A 22,543-nucleotide genomic window follows, 5' to 3' on the forward strand; every position below is an offset into this window, starting at 1 on the left:
TTCTATGAATGCCTATGAATCAACGGACAAGATGATTCATAAGTAAATTCTTGTGGACAGTTATGACCCTGCCTTCAGCATGCCCAAACAGAGACATGTTTTTCTTCATAACTCACTGTAGAAACTAAACCCAGCTCCTTCTTTGATGAGTTGTGCGCTCTTCCTTTTGCATTGACAAATCACGACAGTCCTGTCTTTAAAGTAAACTTTATTGTGCTTTCTGTACAAAGTGCTTGTTTAATACAAAATAACAAAAAATGTGTGCAATCAAACTGAAATACATTCACGATCACTCTGAAGAACAGAACGTCACCAACTTCTTAATTTCCTGTCACTTACAAACCTATTGGGGAACATAACATATTTACATAAACTTTAATAATGTGTTTTATTTACACTTATTCTTACTCGGATGAGATATTTGTGCTACATTTGCGAGTTCTTGAGTGACTTCCTTCGTATGGACTCTGATGACTCGTCGTTGAAAAGCCGTTCGACTGTGGAAAGGAGTGAAGCTTTGATAGCCCGTCCTAAGCCTCTGGCAGCAAACACGTACAGCACGGGGTTGAGGGCGCATTTTATGTACACCAAGTACAGCGATATGTATTTGCCATAAAATGCATTTTTAGATAATTTGGGGTTTCCAATGGACAAGGCCTGCAAGAACCGACAAACAAAATAGGGCACCCAGCAGGTGAGGAAAAGGAGCATGGTGATGAAGAGCACTTGGTACATCCTAGTCATCTTACGAGCAATTGACGGGGAGGTGGGGGAGGTTGGTGTTAAGGGCACTGATTGCTTAAGAGTAAGGAAGACTGCCAGGTTACTTCCCAGGAACACAAGCAGGGGCAACATGAAACCTGCCACAGTTTCCGTAACAAACAAACCCATGTTGAAGCCTCCGCTCTCCAGGCAGTGGTACGTTCCGTTTTTGAATTCTTGCAGGACAGCGAAATAAAGGTACGGGGCAGACAGACCAGTGGCCATTGTCCACAAGATGCCACAGACCAGAGGAACGGCCCAGTAAGGCCTTTTCAGTCGAGCCCACACGGGCCTCAGCAGACACAAGCATCGCTCCAGGGCCACAGCACAGAGCAGGAAAGCGGAGGCGTACAATCCCAGCCCTCGAAGGAACATGATCACGTGGCAGAAGACCTCTCCGAATGGCCAGCTGTAGTTAATCAGATAGCCCAACATGAGGGGGGTCCGCAGGAGGAGCACCAAGTCGGCCAGGGCCAGGTTCAGCACGTAGACTCTGAAGCTGCTGGCCGCACGCGTCTCCTCGCCGCTGCCCCTGCGCATCCGGATCCGACGGCTCCGAAACCCAAGCGCCCAAACCACCAGGCCGTTCAGCGGTACGCCCACCTTGAGTTAGGAACAGAACAACATGGCAAACAGTTACCTCAAAGTTCATTTCTGATCCCACACAGATGTCCGGAGCTGTGAAAATAAGTATAAAGTCACCAGCTAACTTGATTTAAAGGTAAAAAAAACCTCCACCTACAGATCTACAGATCTCATTTTCTCAGCCAGTCTGAAGGATATCTCTGCTAGCTCTTCCTCTTCTTCCAGTCTTTGTGCTAAGCCAAGCTAACCAGCTGCAGGTTGTAGCTACATATTTACTTCCCAGAGTAAATATTCTTCCAACTGTTTTCCTTCTTTTGCGACCAGCTTTCTTGGATGTTTTTGTTCTGGGGGTTAGTCTAGTTAAAGTCCGATGAAGGCGTATACATGATGCAGAAAATAAATTTCCAATCGCATTATCTGAGTGTCTTAATCAGTATGTTTACATGCAAATGGAAATGGAAAATGGAAATCACAGTTCTCCTTATCCATTTAAGATAAGCCAGATAAGGTGACTGGAAATCAGTTTTCTCCAGCATGTTAGCTCATGTGCAGATGCGCTGGTGTGTGACCCCCAAAAAAAAAGCTGGTTGCAGAAGAATGATATGCATCTTAGCTGCACCAAAAGTGGCGCGTTTACCTGCGCTTTGTCGGATTAAGGCAATACTTTGTTTTTTTTTTTTTTTTTTTTAATGTGCATGTCAGCGTATTGTATTTAATTGCAGTGGTGTTGTCCACTATTTCTAGCTCAGCTCGGCTCTGCAGCCTTTCTCGGTTTTCTCACCAGGAAGATGACGAGAGTGACTGTAAATTGGATTCCTCTCGAAACGTCCGAGTCCCAAATGCTGCTGGAGCTGCTCACAGACTGGTTCGCTGCCATTGTGCCGATGGTCAAGCAGGAGATGAGCTGAAACGCAAAAGATTACAGCTTCGTGTCATTTCACCAGAAACTTTGTGTTGGCACATAATAGAAGAAAAAAAAAAAAAAAAAAAAACATTTTGCTCCTCCTAAATAAATATGACTGAATGATGTCCACACCACATATCAGCGTGACATCATGGACTTCCTTCCTTGCATTTGTTCAGTATGTTTCTTGTTTCTGCGAACTCCTCTGATTCACAGTTCGCAGTAAGAGATAAAGCAAGCGGGTGTCCTTACCCGTTAACCCCTGCATGTTTACCCCCAAAACCCTATTCCAATGAAACTGAATGATTAACCAAGTGATGATGGTGTTTTGTAGGATAATGTGATTTGTACATTCAAGTCATATACAAACTTGCAGTGGTTGTGTCAGGTGCAATGCCGTTGATGAGTAAAGAGAAAGGAATCCTTTTTTTTTTTTAAACTATAGCCCCAGGGCCTCGCATGGACGTACATCGAGACCAAGCCTGTTTCTGTTGAGCTGCATGCAAACATTCCTGCGTTAATGAACACACCTTCTTTGATCTCCCCAGAGCAGCAGCATTAACCAGTGCCAAAATTACTGATAGCAGTGGTGGCATAGTGATTAAAAGCTGGCAAAGTTTGCCAGCACCTACCGTAACCAAGGCGTCTAAGAAACACGACCTACAACCCGTGTCCTAAAAGTCACATCATGCAATTTGGATGCCGATTTAAAGAGTTTTGTCCTTACCTCCTTTATTCGCGCTGTACGTGGGAGCAATGGAGCAGCAGATACAGATAGAGGGAGTGCCTGCTGGCTTTTATAAACTGCAATCTCTCTCTCTCTCTCTATCTCTCTCTCTCTCTCACACTCACCCACTCTCTCTTTTTCTTTCCTGTGTGAGAATGAGATTGCGACACATGTCCTTCCTACAAAAAATTTTCAACAATTGAACCACTTCTTTGCTCTGGTTCTTCAAGTTTGTCAGCTGCGGTTTGTAATGTTCAGAAAATGTCAAAGCAAAGAAAAGATGCACATCAAAGAGACTTAAAAAGCTAGAAAACATTTCATTATTTGCTTTTAGATTTCATTAATTATCATTATCTTATCTATCTTTTTTATATTCACTTTGTATTTTATTAAATTGAAGAGTATGAGGGATGTGGCAGGAAGTTAATGTCCTGTTACGTACGTGCCTGTTATTGAACGGAAAATGTGCCATTTACATTATTTCCATCTTAGACACCTATTGATCTTTCACACTTCCATGGTTTCTTTTTCTTTCTTTGGGTTTTTTTTTTGTTTTTTTTGACATTTCATCTTTTTCCATTTGTTTCTGATGATTTGTGATGTTTTTTTAAACGAGTCACCACAAGCTTCCTTTTCTCAAACGTGGTACCCACAGCTGACTGGTGTGAAGCGGAAACAGATTATTTATGTATAAGAACCACAGAACTTAATATACTAGTCCCTCCGAGTTACAATTTAAACATTTTAATACATGTTATTACTATAATCACTATTATTAATAATATTTTTGTCTTAACTTGGATTAGCCATTACTTTTTTGGCCCTTTTTTATTCTTCTATAGTACTTGAGGAGATGCTTTAAAAACCTACAGAAACCAGACTTCCCTCTGGCCCAGATACTGCTTATAGAGAAGATGAAATATCTGAGACCACCATCAGTAACTTCCGTTAAGCGTTTTTCTCTTGTCTACATCTTTAATGACAGTAGCACTCGAGCTGCATCGACTCCACTACTGTAGAGTTTGTCTTGATAATCATCTTCTTCTTGATCAGACTCGAGTTGTTCTCTCTGTGTCTGTTCTTCTACTTGCGTGGCGCCACCACAGTCAGATCTGACTTTCATTCATTAGTGAAAAATGCTTTTATCCATACGTTGTGAAATGTTGCTATGTTTTAGCAACCTCTTGTGGTGTAGTGCTACTCATTCCTCTGAGTCAACATCCCTCTTTTGTAAATATAGCTTTCTATCTCTCAGTGAAACAAACGTGATGTACTTACAGTGCCTATAAAGAGCACTCGCCTCCGTGGTCATTATAATTTGACTTTTTGACAAGAATTTAGACCAAAAAAAAGTCTGTCAAAGTGCAAACTAATTAAAAACATAAAGTATTCTCCCCCTTCCAGTTGGTATTTTGTAGACGCGCCTTTGACCACATTCGCAGCTCAAAGTCTGCATAGGTCTCAGTCAGACTTGAGCACCTGAACGCGACAATGTCACCCCATTCTTTGCAAAACTCTAAACTGCCCTTTTCAACTTCTGCCGCTTAAAGTGTTACTGGAAAATAAATCTTCTCGCCATCCGTCCAAACATCCTGATGCTGCCACCACCATGTGGTGATGTGCTGTGTTACATAATCAAGAAGCTCTGTTTTCTGGTCTCATCAGACCAAAGACCAGACCTCAGAGTCCAAGTATCAAACATACGACCTGCAGGCCAAAAGAGATCCACCAGAGGGACTAATCTTGCCGGCAAGTGCATAAATTACACAAAGACTCCAGATTTTTAACGAAAATACCTGCGATTCTTAATTTGTCACTAACTTCACCAGGGTCAAGCACCAAATCCTGCAAAGTCAGTTTCTCTCTGCTTATTAAATCACCCGCAGCACAAAACAATGTGAAATTTAATTTATTTTTAAAGAAATTTACCTGTTCTTCTTTGCACTAAAGCAAATGGAAAAGATCAAATTGGGCTGAATGTGGCCCCCGAACCTAAATGAGTTTGACCCCCCCTGCCTTGAGGTCTCCATTAGGCTGCACCTTTGGTGTCAGTGTTTTAGCGTTGCCCTGCACTACCACCTTGTAAACCTTGAGTCTCCCTGTCAGGGATCTGTCTTCTGCACCCAGTTCTTGGCAGCTAATCCCTGGGCGTCTCCTGCTCGTTCTCCCTGCCCCTCTCCTCTGGTTGGTTCAACTCACCTGCAACCCATTTTTTTTTTCTACTTCCTGTCCGCTACTTGACTCTTTTTTTTTTTTTTTTTTTTTTTACCATTGTTTTTTTCCAGTTTGCTTGGATGAGCCAAGATCAGCCTGTACCAACCTCCAGACCTAGTGCAACAACCACCTTCCAGTCTCCAACTATTTTTCACCTCTTTTTTTCTTTTTATTTCCTTACATTAAACTACTCTAAGCACTGATGGGCCTTTCTGTGTAGAGTTTGCATGTTCTCTCGGGGTACTACTCCAGCGTCCTCCCGTCCTTCCGTCCAAAGACTCGTTAGGTTAATTTGTGATTCTAAACTGGCTCTAGTTGTGAAAGGTTATCTGTCTCCCTGCGTTAGCGCTGTAATAGACTGGAGACCTGTCCAGGGTGCACCCCGCCTCTCACCCGGTGACTGCTGGGATAGGCTCCAGCCTCCCACAGTCCTCCAGAGGACAAGCAGTTCCAGAAAATGAAAGTTGGATTAAACTGCTCTGTGTCAGTGTTTGCATTTGGGTCCAGTCTTGAGGAAACTTAACACTTCTCATGATCTGATGCTGAGAAAGGTCGTGTTTTCTTAACAAACCACCGTGTCACTTTAAACACTTCTTCCGTGGAACGGACTCAGCTGTTTTCATAAGATATGTGTCCACATGCCCCGAAGCATGAATCAAAATTGACACATGGAAAATGTAATCTGTCAGTCGGATTAGGAGGTCTTTATTAACATTAAACTCAGTCCACATAGAGTCAAGCATCGTCTTTTCAAACACTTGTTGTTTTCCTACCACTGTGTTTTATTATTCTTTCCAGAAAAGGGATTAGATCTAAGAGTTTGCATGGTTACTCAGTGGTTTCCATCGAACGGGTCGCACCATCTATAGCAGTGTGATTGAAAATTCCTTCCTAATGGGCCAGTCTGTTCTGACTGAGGTGGTTACATGAGGCATTTTTGCTCTCACAGGGCTGTTATTACAATTTATTAGTGGAGTACCCTTCATTCGTTCTGTATTTTACGTGTCATAACTTTGTAATCTCCTAAACTTTATTAATTCGTTTAAATTGTTTAGGATTTCCCATCAAGTCAAGTCAACTTTATTGTCAAGTCTGACATGTGCAACACAATACAGGATTGAAATTACCGTCCTCAAAAGTCTACGGTACAGCAGCTAAACAAAAAGAATGTAAACAATAATGTGCAAACGTTGAGAATATATAAAAATATAAAACTGACAGCCTGGTGGATGAAGCCGTCCCTCAGTCTGCTGGTCCTGGCCCGCAGACTCCGCAATCTCCTTCCTAAAGGCAGCAGACTCAGGAAGCTGTGTGACAGGTGGGTGGCATCAATGCAGAGGACCTTGCGCGTGAGCCGGGTGTTGCAAGTGTCCTGGAGGGAAAGGAGAGAGGCACCGATTATCAATTCAGCTGCTCTCACTGTGCTCTGGAGCGTCTTTCGGCAGGATGCGGTGCTCGATGGTGTCTCTGTAGACGGTGCACGTGATGGGGGCTGGGGCTCTGGCTTTAGTCAGTTTGTGGAGGAAGTGGAGGCGCTGTTGAGCCTTCTTGGCCGGTGATGCTTGGTTGGTGTCGCAGGAGACGTCCTCTGTGACGTGCACACCCAGGAACTTGTTGCTGCTCACCCTCTCCACAGCAGCACCGTTGATGGACAGAGGAGCATGCTGGGTGTGCGCTCTCCTGAAGTCCACAACAATCTCTTTTGTCTTGTCCACATTCAGAGACAGATTGTTGTGTGTGGACCACGTGGCCAAGTGTCTCACCTCACTCCTGTAGTCTGTCTCATCCCCGTTGCTGATGAGACCCACCACAGTCGTATCATCCGCAAACTTGATGAGGAGGTTGGAGTTGTGCATCTTTGTGCAGTCGTGAGTCAGCAGGGTGAAGAGGAGGGGGCTCAAAACACATCTCTGGGGGGCCCCACGTGATCAGGGTGATGGTGCTTGATGTGTTGCTGCCGACCCGAACTGAGCCACTTGCACAGTGAGGTGTTGAGTCCCAGCCGGTCCAGTTTGTAGATCAGCTGTTGAGGGAGGATTGTGTTGAATGCTGAGCTAAAGTCCATGAACAGTATGCTGACGTATGAGTCCTTAGTGTGTGAGGGGTGAGTGGAGGGCAGTGGAGATGGTGTCGTCGGTTGATCGGTTGGACCGATATGCAAACTGGAGGGGGTCCAGGGAAGACTTGATGTGACGCATGACGAGCCGCTCGAAGCACTTTACCAGGATGGGAGTGAGTGCTACCGGACGGTAGTCGTTGAAGCAGGAGGGAGACGACTTCTTCTGGACCGGGATGACGGTGGTGGGTTTGAAGCAGGGTGGGGACGACGGCCTGACTCAGTGAGATGTTGAAGACATCTGTTAGTTCAGCTGCACAGTCTCTCAGTACACGATCAGGTACGTTGTCTGGGCCTGGAGTTTTTTATGTGTGTCTGATCCTGCTGAGGGATCTCCTCACACTGTCCGGGCTCAGCGTCAGCGTCTGGTCACCTGGAGGGGGTGGGGTCTCGTGTGCAGGGGTGGCATCACCCGCAATGCAGCCGCAGCCCGACTGGGCTGGTTAGTTAGTGGACATTGTTCAGAATGGACTGGAGTTTGTTTAAGATCCTTGCCTCTGCCACCACAGCGCCCACCTTCTGAATTATGTGATTTTTTTTTACAGTTGTGAGGAGCACACCACAGTGTAGAAAAAGGTCTATGTGTGTCAACCACCTCCCCGCGGTTGCAGACTGTATACAGTCACGGTTCATTGATAAGGATGATGTTTGTGGTTGTGGTTTAACATTAACATACGCTCTCATTGTTGTCTTTGACGACAGCTGACTGCTCTACTATACAGTTTTCATTTAAAGACGGTCTTTATGTTAACATGCAATAGTTGATCTTTACCAGTAGATGGCGGTGCAGCTCATTAAGTTTAAAACCATGAGCGGATGAACTGTTCAGTCTTTTCTGGCTTGATGTGTTAATTAAGGGGGGATCTGAAAATTTAAAGAGTCTAAAAGAAATTAGATGTTTGTTTCAGTCATTGTATTTAAACATTTGTGAATCAATTCATCGTCAATTCAACACATACATAGATTAAAAAAAAAATATGTTGGCATTATAGAGATTTTATGATGATTTATTTCCTTTTTTCTTGTTTTTGTTCAGTGAATCACACGAAGAAGATGAAGAACGCGGCTAGAACCATTTCCGTGTTTGTTTTTTCATTCAAAGCAACTAATTACAAAGCAACTAAAAGACAAAAGCCCATAAAGAAGTCTGTTTCAGATGGACTGAAATGAGAAAAATCTGAAAAGTAGTTAGTTTCCAATTTGTGCAAAGCTGTATTTATGTGTAGGAACAGCTGCACATATGTGTATCAAACAAGCAAAGTTAATAAACTGTAAGATTTTGACAAACAGAGATATTAAAGAAACGATGAACGAAACAGAAACAGGTGTAGCTGGAATGTTGCCATGACGATTTTCTGTAATTATATAATTATAAGTCTATAATAAAGAGGAAACTTGAGAGTAAATATTGGCAACAGTGCTAATGGGAACAAAAGAGAGCAGACTGACATGGTGGGAAGAACTGACGAAAATAAACAGAACCTGTGAACAGATCTTCCCTATTGAACCGAAGCTTAATTAGAGAGTAAAACAGCATATGGTGTCATTTAAAAAGTATTTACAACCCATCTACATTTTTGTGTTAAAAATCCCGTGGATGTTCCCACACAAGTCCTGAGAGTAGACAAAGAGACCCAAAACAAACAAATGAAAGGAAAATGTTACACTTTGGTATTTGTTTATTCAGAGAAACTAGCCAATATTACATATCTGTGAGGTGCAAAATAAAGTGCGCCTCTAGGATTACAAGTTAATTTCAAGGCCAAATTAGAGTCCATCTCTTCAGAAGCGTTTCCAATCAACGTAATGAGACTTGGGTTTAAATTTTCTTTAAAATAATCAAGGATTTGTTTCAGTTTGATCTTCACAACACATGTTTGTGGAAGTGTATGATGGCAAGAACAAAGTAGCTTTCTGGGGATCCAGGGAAAAGGTGGGATTGTTGCTCATCAGTAGAGAAAATGCTACGAAACATCTCTTAAGAGTTTTAAATCAACAAATTCACCCCTCACCCCTAAAATCCACCGGGTCCGTCCGCATTGCGTATTGTAAGCGTCGCGTCATTGCGGGTAATACGCCCCCATTAAAGTTAATGTATCAACCTCCACCGGTTCCGTAGTGCTCCGTTTCAGACGCGTCCCAGAAGCGTCTCGACGCTCGGCTACGCGGGCATTACGCCTCTGTTCTATTTTTGACGCTCGATGCGAGCCACACGCATCAAGCTGGACAGAGAGCGGATCGTTCGGACAGGAAGTCAGACAGAAATTGTACAGCGAATCCGGTCGTTTTTGAAAATAAAACACCATGAGCAGACTCCGGATCGTATTTCCTGTCGCTAGATCAACATTACGCTATCATTCCGTAGCAGTTCTAATTTTGACGGAGCCGTTGCTAAACCGCGCCAAGCTCAACAGAGCAGATTACACCAGGACAGGAAATCCGACACAGAATCAACGTAAAACACTTCTGCCCCCTTTCAGAATAAAACACAATACGCGGTTCACATAACCTCACAACTTCACATCAATATTACGTCATGGCCGAAGTGGAGTAGCATAAAATCATTTATGATACAACACATTCTTTTTATAAGGACAATACAAGAAAGGACAAAGCCTGGAATGTAATCCCGCGGTCTCGTGTACGTCCAGGATTATTGCGTGATCATGTGATCTCGTGTGAATATGGCTGGTATGGCAATGAATTCTGAATTATGCCAACGATGTGCGGACATCTGTCCGTGAGCTGAATCTGAAAAAGAGACTTGGTCGCGCCCAAAAACTTATGTTTTTCTGAGTTAAATAACGTTTTGGAACTCCTCACATCTCACTGAAGTGGCTCTGTGTTGGGGAATGGGCTAAAATACCTCCATGCTGCTGTAGACGACTGATCAGCAGATACCGAAAATGTTTAGCTGCTGCACAATGGGGTCACAGCAGATACCGAAAAGGAGGGGTCATTTACTTGTAACAATTCACCTTTTCAGGTTGAAGTTACTTACACACAAGGGGGTTCTTTTCAGGATAAATATTTCCCTTTAAGTGAAATGAATAATATACAGAAAGTATAACCCACACTTTTTCCATAAACCCATAGAAAAAAAACACACAAAAATCCGTCATGGAAATATGGGGTCCCTCATTTAATTAACAGAAATAAGGTCTTGTTTTAACTCCTTTTAACCCCTCTTAAATGTCTTTTAAATTACATTAAGTTAGTCCCCATAATCCAATTGGCGCTGGTGTCCAGATGAAAAATAAGCAATAAGTTTGTTCCAAAAGGAACAGGAGAAAAACAAAAAATGTGCGATCGATCGCTACTGGTATACCAGAACAAAAAAGAAAACAAAAGCCTCAATCTCACCCAGATCCAGACAGAGCGATAAATCCCTCCGGGAAAGGCTCTCCCGTCCTCTCCTCGCTTGGCATGCCGAGGGTCGGTCGGGTAGGAACCATCCACAGTAGATGATTCCCCATAGCCCGCTCACCAATGTCTTTTCTTGAGGTTACTTAAAATTATTTTGTTCTGGCTAACTGGACAAGCTACGTCTTTTAGGTCCTGCTATAGGTCCACACTTAGTCCTTTGTTCGCTTTCGCGGTCTCCTGCTTTTCCCCCCCTTCCGCCACGACACATCCTCCATATATAACCTTTCCGGTTATCACATAGATCAATTAATGTACAATTACAATTACAATCAAAAATCCCACATAGGAGGCAATCATTGTCTCAATTGTCCGATTAGCCCTTTCTGTTAAGTTAGCTTGTGGGTGGTAACTGGTTGTAAATTTTTGTGTCACTCCCCAGGTCTTACAGAGGTTAGCCATTTCATGGCCAGTGAACTGGGGTCCTCGATCCGACACTAGCTCTTGAGGGACACCAACGTGAGTGAAGATCTCATCATTAAGGATGTTGGCGACGCGATGAGCCTTGCTGTCTTTGAGGGGAAACATCTCCACCCACTTTGTGAAATAATCTACAATCATGAGCTGCATGAAACCAGCAGACTTTTGGTTTTCTGCCTTATACGCCTGACACGTAAGGCAGCATCTTACATGGCTCCACACATCCTCCTGGATCGAGGGCCACCACGCCACTTCAAAGATTTTCAAGAGGGTTTTAAGTCGGCCAAGGTGTCCACTCAAAGGATGATTGTGAAAATATTCCAGAAGGCAGGCCGTCAGAGCTTTAGGGACAACAAACTGGTATTTGTCACCTCCCTCTATAGGGGACTTTCGGTACACAAGTCCTTGTACCACAGTGAAGCCCACCCTTCCTGGTCTATCAGTGCCAGATGCAGAGTTTAATAGATCTTTAATCTCTAGATCTTTCCCTTGAGCCTCTTGTATCTCTGCCAGAGAAGTTGGAAGACCAAAGGCATCTCTAGCGATGTGTGTAGCTACATAAGCTGCAGAGATGTTGGGTGGAAAAACAGCTCTGGACAGGGCGTCAGGCATGATGTTTTGCAGACCTTTCCGGTATTGGATGTTAAACTGGAACTGCTGGAGCCTCAGGATCCACCATGTCAAAACGGGATGAGGTTTTTGGACAGTTAAAATCCCGGGTTAAGGCAGCATGGTCAGTGAGGACTGTGAATTCCTTTCCTTCTAGGAAGTGGCGCCACTTTTCAACAGCCCATACTACTGCCAGATATTCTTTTTTTGAAGTATGAGTAATTACACTCTGCCCCTTTCAACCCCTGGGAAGCATAAGCTATTACTCTCTCCTGTACTAACACTGCTCCTAGTCCTACATCACTGGCATCAGTATGTACTTCAAAGGAAAGCAAGAGGTCTGGCTGAGCTAGGATGGGAGCACTGACCAGGGCCTGTTTTAGCTGTTCAAACCTCTTCTGGCATTCGGCCGTCCAGGTCCACATCCACTTCTTGCCTGGTCAGGCGATGGAGGGGAGCTGTAATGTCAGCAAAGTGAGAAATTAACTTATGATACCATCCCACTAAACCAAGGAATCTCTGTAATGCCTTAACGTTGGTGGGTGTTAGATATTCTGTCACTGCCATTGTTTTCCCTGGGTCCACCTGTACACCTTTCTCCGACACAACATGGCCTAGGAACTTCAGTTCCTTACAGAAAAAGTGACACTTTTTTAGGTTGAGGGTCAGATTGGTCTCATGAAGCTTTGCCATCACAGCTGTCAGGTCCTTGAGGTGTTGCTCAGGCGTGGGTGAAAAGACCATGACGTCATCAATGTACACAAAACAGATTCGCCCTCTCAGCTCCCCCAGGACCTTCTCCATCAGACGCTGGAAAGTGGCACCTGCGTTTTTCAAACCAAAGGGCATACATCTGAATTGGTAGAGGCCTATTGGTGTGATTACTACGGTTTTGGCTTTGCTGTCTTCCGCCATCGCCACTTGCCAATACCCAGGTTTTAAGTCGTGGGAGCTGAAGACTGCAGCTGAGAAAGAAAAGGATAGAAAGTATAACCCCTCAGGTCCTTCACGCCATAGGTTCGGTCTCCAAGATTAATAATTGTTGAGGTCTTTGTTAGAAAATCTAGACCTAAAATTAGGGGAAATGCGAGGTTGGTATCGTCAATAATGTACGTCTCTAACGACCACAGCATGCCATGCCAATCATACAGTAGCTGTACCTTTCCTAAAGCTTCGTGGCAGGTTTTCCCATCTGCCAGGGCAAAGCTTTGGTTTTCACCTGGCCTAATTTTTTCTCCACTGTGTGCCACCTCCAACCACTGACTATGTCGCATAAGGGAATATGTACAGGCAGTGTCAAAAACAGCATTACATCGCCTTCCCCTCACCTCAGTGAGGACGTGTAGCAGCGTTGTTGTTGTTTTCTTTCGTTGCTGCACAACTGTAGAAACATCAGCGGGCCTTTTAGATGACCACTTTTTTTGTGGTTTCTTTGTCATTTTCTCCTTTGCTTTCTGTTTATCAACCTTCCCCCGGGTTTCCACTTAAGACAAAGGGCACGATAGTCATAGGCAAAGTCCCTTAGACACTGGATTAGGAAGCTGCACCATATCTCTAAGTTTTTCTTCGACCTCAGAGAGATAATCTGGAGGTAGGAAAGCTGCCTGGAAGGCTTCTTTAAAATCTACCCAACTGTGGACCCTGTTTCTAACGACGCTCCACCAACTGTGTGCTGGCCCTTTAAGAACTGGACAGTGCTCCGACAAGCTCTGCGTCGCTTACTGGCCGGACAGCGAGGAAACTTTCACACTGATCCACAAAATTAAGGACATCCGCCACCTCGCGGGACCCGCTAAAGGTAGGGAATTCCATGTGCACGGCGGGTTTGGCATATAACACCTGGGCTCTAGAAGTCTGGCCGCTCATGGACGCGTTAGGGTTTGCACTGGGAGTAAGAGGTGAAATTGAGGGCTGTAGTTGTGGCTCTGCAGCTGAGGTTAAGGGTTGGGACGAATTTGCGGCTAAGAAAAGGGGTCTCTGGCTGTTCTTAGAAACCAAGTTTGGGGTGCTATGAGGGGAGCACAATAGTTTATCACGAGCACTTGAGGATTCTGGGATGTAAACATAAGTCAGAGGAGCAGTTTGGCACGAAGTGGACCGAACATCCCATGGGTGAGGAGTTGCCTCGGTGTTAAAGAGGGACCGTGAGGCAGTAGCGAGGCTGGCGCGCTTCAGCTTCTCCAATTCTGTCTTCTACTTCCCATCACATCGCTGAAGGCACTCTTCAAAGTTTTTTAGGGTGGTCAGCATCTTATGCTCAAGCATTTGCATGCTTCGGTCTATTGAACCTCTGAGGTTTTCTTCTCTATTTCAGGGGGCTACTGACTGAATCTCTAAAATCAGTCTCTAGGGTTTTAACCTTCTCAATGACTGTCCCTAAATCAGCACTTAACATATTTAAAGCAGGGAGGGTAAGGAAAGAAGTAACATCTCTCTCTAGTTCTTGTTCTTCCTGCTTGTCAGCATCCGATAAATAAAGAGAACTAATCAGTGAGGTAACTTCGCCAATTGAATTTCTCCTAGTAACCCAAGTGTCCCCAGTTCTATACTTCTGTTGACTAGACTCTACCTCAGATCTAGGAGTAGAAGCCCTAGTTTCTGTCATCCTTGCTGTTGTCGACATTAATAAAAGTAAATTCAACTGAGTTAATTCAGGCAAGGCAAAAGGAAATAATACACGCTCTTATATTGTAAGTATGTTCAGAATTGAAAGAAACAGTTTTCAGTCACAAAAAGGTAAATCAACTCGCATTTCCTGCTCCCTGTACAGGCCACCATCTGTAACAATTCACCTTTTCGGGTTGAAGTTACCTACACTCAACGGGGATCTTTTCAGGATAATTATTTCCCTTTAAGTGAAGTGAATAATATACAGAAAGAAGACCCACACTATTCCCATAAACCCATAGAAAAAAAATTACACAAAAATCTGTCATGTATATATGGGGTCCCTCCCTAAGTTAGTCCGACTCCGCGGCCGTTGATGCCTTATAATCCAATCGGCGCTGGTGTCCAAATGAAAAATAGGCAATAAGTTTGTTCCAAAAGGAACAGGAGAAAAACAAAAATGTGCGATCGATCGCTACTGGTATACCAGAACAAAAAAGGAAACAAAAGCCTCGATCTCACCCGGATCCAGACAGAGCGATAAAGCGGGAAAGCCTCTCCCGTCCGCTCCTTGCTTGGCATGTCGAGGGTCGGTCAGTTAGGTGGGGAAGAGACCCGCCAAAACGATCCACAGTAGATGATTCCCCATAGCCCGCTCACCAATGCCTTTTCTTAAGGTTACTTAAAATTATTTCGTTTTGGCTAACTAGACAAGCTACGTCTTTTAGGTCCTGCTATAGGTCCACACTTAGTCCTTTGTTCGCTTTTGCGGTCTCCCGCTTCTCCCCTCTTCCGCCACGACACATCCTCCATATAAAATCTTTCCCGTTATCACATAGATCAATTAATGTACAATTACAATCAGACAGACCATATCATACCTCATCATATTCAGTGAAAATTTAATTCTTCATATAATAGAGAAAACACGCTGTTTTACTACAACTTCTATTTTATTGCTTTACGGGCTACGCTTGATTAATGTTTCATTTATTTTTGGTGACACCGTCACAGTGTCTTCTAGAAGAAGAAGAAAATCATTTGTTGCCTTTATGCTTTTGCACACTTTTAAATTTGACCACTGCATCTTTACCCATCCATTCAACCCAGCTGCTTTCATCGCCCCTTGAGTTCAAAGGGTTGGGTGTCTTACTCAAGGGGGATCTTTGGCTTCAAATGATGAGGGGGGAAAACGCTGCTTATTCATTCTACTCTCGCACATTTCTTCATATTGTCTCAGGGATTCAAACCAATTCTCAGCATTACAGTTTGTCTGGTGCAGGAAGGGCGAGGTCTGTATTAAAAAAACACCTCCCCAACAGTCAAGAGTGAAGTTTCTTATTCTTTTCAAGGGGAACGTGATTCCTTCTGAGTTTTATACCATGTTGTCATCACGTTTCTTTATTTCTAGTGTGGTGATAGATGGAAGCCGTTTATATCACTTATAGTAAAGCTGATCTTCAGGGAACCAGTCGTGGTAGAATAATGAGAAATATATACATATTTAAAGTGGTTTGTGGAATTGAATCATAACCAGCGTTGGTCTTTCCATTTCTGAAGCTCACCTACACTTCCTTTAAACCTGCTAATTTTAGACGCACGGGGTTTTGATCGGGGGAAACCGGGTGCAATAGCGTGAAAGAGCAGGAATAAAAGACGTCTGTCTGCTTTGTGGCTTTTTGTTGCCCTTTCAGTTAACCCAATAATTTCGCATTGCTGTTGTAGAACAGATGTCTGTAATAAAATGAAAATCAAATCTTTTGAAGAATAAAGAAACTCCATCAGTGTGGTTTTTCTGAAATTTTCCCGGCGATGCACTGTACGTCGCTCTTTGAGGATACACAGGCCAAGAAAACAGGATGACGGCATAGAAGAGCTGGAAATGTTATCAGATCGTATCAGCTGTGCGTCTGTCGGCCTCTTATGCATATCCCACACTGACAGGAAAACAGAGCGTCAGGCACTTTTGGTGCCCACGTGGAAACAAGGCGCCGCGCCGCACCGCAGAAGCACAGAGAAAAAGAAAGTATGCTTTTCTTCTTTGCTGTAAATGGACAACGCCGCGCCGCGCGCTGGCTTTCATTTCTGGTTCACCCTATTAGCAGCTTATGAAAGCAGGTGAGGTTAGGAGCGAAGGTGATCAATATTTAACGACGTGCGTTTTTGTCCCTTCAGTTAAAGTTCAAGATAAGATTAGAATCAGACACCTAAATGTGACAGACGCACACTTCTTTCTGTCTATCAAAACATAAACTCTATTTTCACGAGATAAGACGGTTTCTGACGAAGAGAACATGCAAATTTTTTTTTTAATGAAAGGGGGAAACTTATGCAGAAACTTTCTTCCTAAATTTGTAATCTCTGAGAGGAGGCGACTCAAAGCCAGGCACCAGAAGTGAGGACTGCAAACACATTGAGAATTTCCAGTATGTGTAGGGGGGGTCCCCTGATGCAACTGCTCCTTCCCCCGCCTCCTCACGTACTTTCAACCTTTTCCCTTCGATTACTACATAACTGATCTCTGAGCTTGTGTGTTCTTTCTGACACGCTCATATGGATGTGAGTACAGCAGTTTGCATGAAGCCTCAATGAGCAGTCAGTGAGTAAGTTAGGGCAATGATGCCAGCGCTGGAGATGGAAGGGTGTGTGTGTGTGAGAGAGAGAGTTGGGGGGGGGGGGGGTTTGTGAGAAAGGATGGGACGGCACCTGTCTTCTCAGAAACGGAGCAGTATGACTTGCCCCGTTACCGGGTTACAACAAGCAAACAAAGCAGGAGCTATAAGGCTGGCCCAGTTTATTGGTGGCGTCTGTGTTGTGTTGTGTTGAGGATTGTGGGGTCACAGTCATTTAGTGCATAAGGGTCTCTTTCAAAATCCCCAACTGGTGGCATTCCTATAACTGACAAACTGAAATTCAATTCATTTCTCGACCCTGCATTGTCATAATGCTCATCATCAGGGAGGGAGGGAGGGAGGGGGGGGAGGGAGGGGGGGGGCTTGATAAGAAATTGGTAGTTAATATCATATTGAGTAAAAGTGCAATTCTGAAGATAACAGTGGCTTCTATGAAATGAGCAGCAGTAGAAAATACCCTGAGAAGTCTCTTTCGTCCAGAGTCAAAATGTTGCGAAACACTTCCTCTTACATCCTTGTTTTCAGTGACATACATCATATAATCTCACAAGAATCCAAAAGCCGCTGGTGGTTTTTTTACCCATCCAGGGGAATCTTTTAACCTCTCTCTCTCTCCCCGAAGGACTGGAGAGAGTTTGTTTGTTGTCACGATTCCCAGATGATTCACCCAATTAAGTTTTGGTTTGATTTTTTCCATAAACTCATGTGTGAATGGTTTCTGTGACAATGGGCTTAACTGTATGTGTTCTATATTAAACTCGGCCTAGTGCTATTTATAAATACACAGTATTATTATGATTTTACATTCAATATTAAGCTATCCCTTATCACTTTACTAAAATATGCTGGAGTCATGTTAATGTATATTTAAAGAAATTTAAATTTGTGGCGGACAATTAAATATACATATATATAAAATGTCTAATCAACCAAACATTTTGTGACCGCCCCGCCCCTGCTGTGTCTTCGCTGGGGTCGCGGACCCCCTGTTGAAGACCTACTCTATGCTCTAATGCCGTCATATGTTTGTGACCAAATACCTGGAAAACTAAAGGCACTTTCATCATAACAGTTAGCTATGCTACGGGCACAAACGCACAGTACATATGCTAAACGCCAGCATCGCCATTGTTTTGTCTTGCACACATTATTTAGCTCGATGCTACGCTAGAAGCCTCAAAAGGGGCCTCCTCAGGTAGAACCAGATCTTGTTCTTCCCCAGATAAAAATAGCTCATTTTCATCCACTTGTCTGCAGGCGCTTAGGTTGGCTGGCGACAGACCAAGCATGATAATACACATGTACCTCTTCCGAGCAGTGCCTTCCACTTCCTCAAGAGGAGTCCCACGGGATTCCCAGCCTCGTCGAGATACGTAATTCCCGTTGGCTGCGGCTGATGAAAAACTCCAAACAACTAAGCTAAGTTTGCTCAGCCAGAAAATGCCACTTCTTAGTCGAGAAGCAAGAAATTAAGCTTGGCCAACAACTACGTGGAAGTCTCTTCACCCATATCCGTCCATATCCAGCCTCAATTTGACCAGTGGGAGGAATCTTGAATGCATTGTACTAGGGGTGGGCGACATGACGATATTAAATCGTGAACGATTACAACGTGAAGACGATCTGTGTAGCGGTAGCCGCGCGGAGAGCCATGGCTGAAGGCGAAACGGAGTTGGTTGGTTCCTCAACTGATGAAGCACAGGCAAATGTTCTGTGCAAAGCTTGCACGAAACAGGTTAAACGCCTGCTTAAAGTAGTTGACCCGCGGTGAGAGCTGCCCAGCCGAAAGTACTTGTACAGCACCGCCATGCCACGTCTCTTAAACTTGAGTGTTTTGCATGTGCAGGCAAAACTGCGACTATTGAAAATAAAATCAGTTAAGAAAGGTTCTTTGGACTAAATTGTCTTGTTTTTCATTTTTCAATTTAAGATCGTGATAAAATCGAAATCGTGATTTTATTTTTAAAAAATCGTGATATGATATTTTTGCCATATCGCCCACCCCTACATTGTACATGTTTTTTTTCTACAGTCTATGAGGCCCATAGTTTAATAAGACTGACAAACCGTTAGCTTAGTGTCGCTAAAGCGAAGGTGGAATGAAAGGATGGAGCCTCAGAGAACACAAACCCAAACACACTATGGAAAAGGCTCTATTCAACTTATTAGGCGACTTTCCACTTGGTCAGCAAACATAAAAAAAAAAAAAAAAACATTTCAAAGATATGAAGACCATTCATTTGGAACTTATCATTCCCATTGAGGCCACCTTAAATAGTGCTAAAGATACAAAATACGAATAAAAAATATGTAAAATAAAATACGTCATTTTCCCAGTAAAAGTAAAAGTGTAACATAATAGAGTTTCAAGTCCTCTTTATTACAGCAGTTTATTTATTTATTTTAGGAAAGAAACACTGAACAAAAGCTTCAGGCAGTTTGAGCTAATCGAGTTCAGTTCCACATCTAACTATCTCAAAGTTGGTGTTCATTTATTGCGTGACTATAATGACTCACGTCCATTTTGAGCTAAATTACCTCCAGCGTTATTAAATCTCTCCATATGTCACATTTAAAACCCGCGTGGGGATGAGGAAGGAAGTTGTTTTTTGTTAACACACGTCACTCAGAACCAGCCACGCATGGCGTCTGTTTTCCTCTTAAACTTCTTAAAGTTTTTGAATACGTAATTGAGTTCAAATGTATGTTGTCAAACATGCTGTTTTCTCTTTGACAACCCGTGCTGCCGTCATCACGTCGCACACAACCGTGAATAACCCATTTAATATATATATTCTCTTCCGTAGGCAGCATTTACATAAAAGACAAATGTCACTTTACTGCAAACGTCTTGAGTGATTTTCTTCTACAATAGTCATTCTGTTCGAAGGGGATTTCTTTACATGAGTCACACGAGTGTGTATAAAAGACATGTAAACCCACATGCTGATTTACTGTTCAATGGGAGAGAGGCAAACACGGAGGGAGGAGTGAAAGGAGAAGAGAGTCAAGACAGAGAACACCGGCAGAAAGAGGAAGTGAACTCGATGTGGAGACAGGTCAGTAGCAAACTAACATTTCAACAAATGCACACACAGACTTGCTTCCTGACAACGGCTCGACTTCAATTCTTAACCAAACTCCACCTGTTACATCCTGTTATTGCTTTTTATTCTCTCTGGAGAGATGCAGCAGACATAAGAAAAAAAAAAAACTTCTACCGATATTCTCAGCTCAGTCTCACACCGAGACTCTATCAATCTCTTCAAAAACCGTCCAGCCGCCTGGTTAAACTGCACTCTTTTCGTATCTAATCTGGACAACGTAGACGCACGCACAAACGTGATTCAGAAATTTGTGATCTAAATGTCTAAAATTATGCGTTTATCATGTAAGATGTATGGTGAGAAGGTTGAAAGTGCTCAATAGGTATCTTCTAGAAAACATAACAAATCAAAAAAAAGGATTAAAACCAACCAATCTGGACTTTTTGAGTTTTTTTTTGTCGTCTCCCCTTCTTGTCAAAGTAGCTTCTTCAGTTTCAGATGACGAATGGGGAGTTATGGTTTCTATTAGTTATGCAATGTGGCGTGTATTGACGTCACCGGCATGGCTGATAAAAAATGTCTTCACTAAAACTGAACCAATCCATCTGCCTTGGTTTTAGCTTTGTTTGTTTGTTTTTTTGTTGTTGTTTTGTTTTTTAATATACAATGACTTGTGGAATGGGAGTTATCACAGACTCAAAAGAGGGGAATTTCTTTTCTAATTAAGGAGTCAAATTTATTGCTAAACTCAACATTTTAAAGTCTTTAAAGTCAGGACTGATTTTCCCTTCACAATAAAAGTAAAATTAGTTGTTGTTTTTTTTAAAATTAAATAAAAGAGACGCATGGTTTTCAGATGCAATAATCTTCACAGTGTTTAATAATGCTGCTGTTGTATAAAATGGTTTCATAAAGCCAACCACTGACAAGTGTCTGTCCCCCCCTGCAGGACGTGCTCAACAGCAACGGTGAGCGAAGCATGGGAGTGACGCAACAGCTTTCAGTCCCAGGTTGAGGTTAATGCTAATCGTGATAGGGGTTTTTCATTACCAGACACCTAACATGTTAGCATTAGCTTCACGCTGGGAGACTGCATCCGCCTCTAATGGAGCCAATAAAGAGAGAAGATTGACTCATCTTACAGCTGTGGAATACGACGCTTAGACGGACCAAGGGTGTAGTGGACTAACACTGAGTCACTGCCATCGACAGGGTCATCCGCAGGACGCTGAGACTTTAATGTTTTTCTTTGATTCCAAGTTAGGATATTTGATATTTGAGCTACAGTAAACACTTAGTCATCTTGTCTGCCTCATGCAGACCTCATCTTCTTTTTTATCCTTCCACTCAGGATATTTGATACAAAGTCTAATTGACTATATTTCCACCACAGCACATGCAGCTGTATGGTTGGTTAAGATGTTTTGTGGAAGCAGTGCATAAACATGAGAAGGGGTCTGAGCATCTAAAATAAGTTAAAAGCTCGCCCCTGTTGTATTTTCAGACCAGATCCAGGATGACAGGATGTCCATTAAATGTTGTAGCTTTAAAAATCAATCAGATATTGAGGTAAGTAATAATATATTTTAATGTTCTTCCATCAGAGGTACCTGGATCAGAGATAGCAGAAGAAAGTGAGGAAAAGGAAAAAAATCAGAAACATGTTACTGGTTTTATTCTAATTTATTTTACCTTTGAAGTAGTGATACCTTAACTTCTGTTGTGTTTTAATGCTGCCTGTTAAGTGCAAAATCTGAATGCATGACGAGGAAATAAAATCAGTCAAAAACATCTAAAGCTTGTGTGTTTGAAGCTTTTTCTTTTTTCTTTTTTTTTTTTGAGCAAAGCCAAATTTCAGACTTGTACAAATTCGTGTTTACATGAGAAAACATTTCTGCATCTGCTCTCTCTCTCTGTTAGTGTTTGTGTCTGTGTGTGTGTGTAGTCCATGTCGAGGTTTTAAATGAATTATAAATATGAAAAGATGTTTCCAGCTCTTTGAACGAATGCATGCGGCTCGGTCTGTTGCCGAACAGAGACGCAGACGTTTCTGTGCGGGCGAAATGTTCGGTCGTCATTTGTGGCGCTTTAGTCTTATGACTAATCTTTTAAACCACTTTGTCATTAATTCAGATCCCCTGAAAATGAGGGGAATTGCAGCCTGGGCTCCATACATACACAGAATATACAGGACTTTAAATGTAATGATCCTCATTGAAACAAACAAACAAACAAAAAAATTCTTCCACTGGATGTAGAAGGGGGGAATTTCTCAAGATGATCTTACCTTTTACTGTAAAACCTCACAGTCATCTCTGTGACCTCCTTAAAGTGTGTGTGTCCTGGATAGAGAAGGTTCATTTAAGATGATCACTGAGTTTTGTCACCACATTAGTGGTGGCTAACCCTAACCCCAACAAAACTACAAAGGGACCGATCAATCAAACGTGCACGCTCTTGTTCTGAATGTAAGATTGAGGACTTTGATTCTAATTG

At 42.9% G+C, this 22,543-nt stretch overlaps 1 protein-coding gene across 1 annotated transcript; it reads right to left on the reverse strand.

The window, feature by feature from the left end:
* Positions 1–191: 191 nt before the first annotated feature.
* LOC125004910 (C5a anaphylatoxin chemotactic receptor 1) lies at positions 192–3,153 on the reverse strand. The gene is made up of 3 exons (XM_047579738.1): positions 2,979–3,153; positions 2,129–2,251; positions 192–1,365 (listed from the first exon to the last, which is right to left on the reverse strand). The coding sequence occupies exons 2-3, from the start codon at positions 2,222–2,224 to the stop codon at positions 427–429; spliced, it is 1,035 nt and encodes a 344-aa protein (XP_047435694.1). The 5' UTR covers positions 2,225–2,251; positions 2,979–3,153; the 3' UTR covers positions 192–426.
* Positions 3,154–22,543: the final 19,390 nt, after the last annotated feature.

This window comes from Mugil cephalus, chromosome 3 (assembly GCF_022458985.1).
Source record: "Mugil cephalus isolate CIBA_MC_2020 chromosome 3, CIBA_Mcephalus_1.1, whole genome shotgun sequence".
NCBI lineage: Eukaryota > Metazoa > Chordata > Actinopteri > Mugiliformes > Mugilidae > Mugil > Mugil cephalus.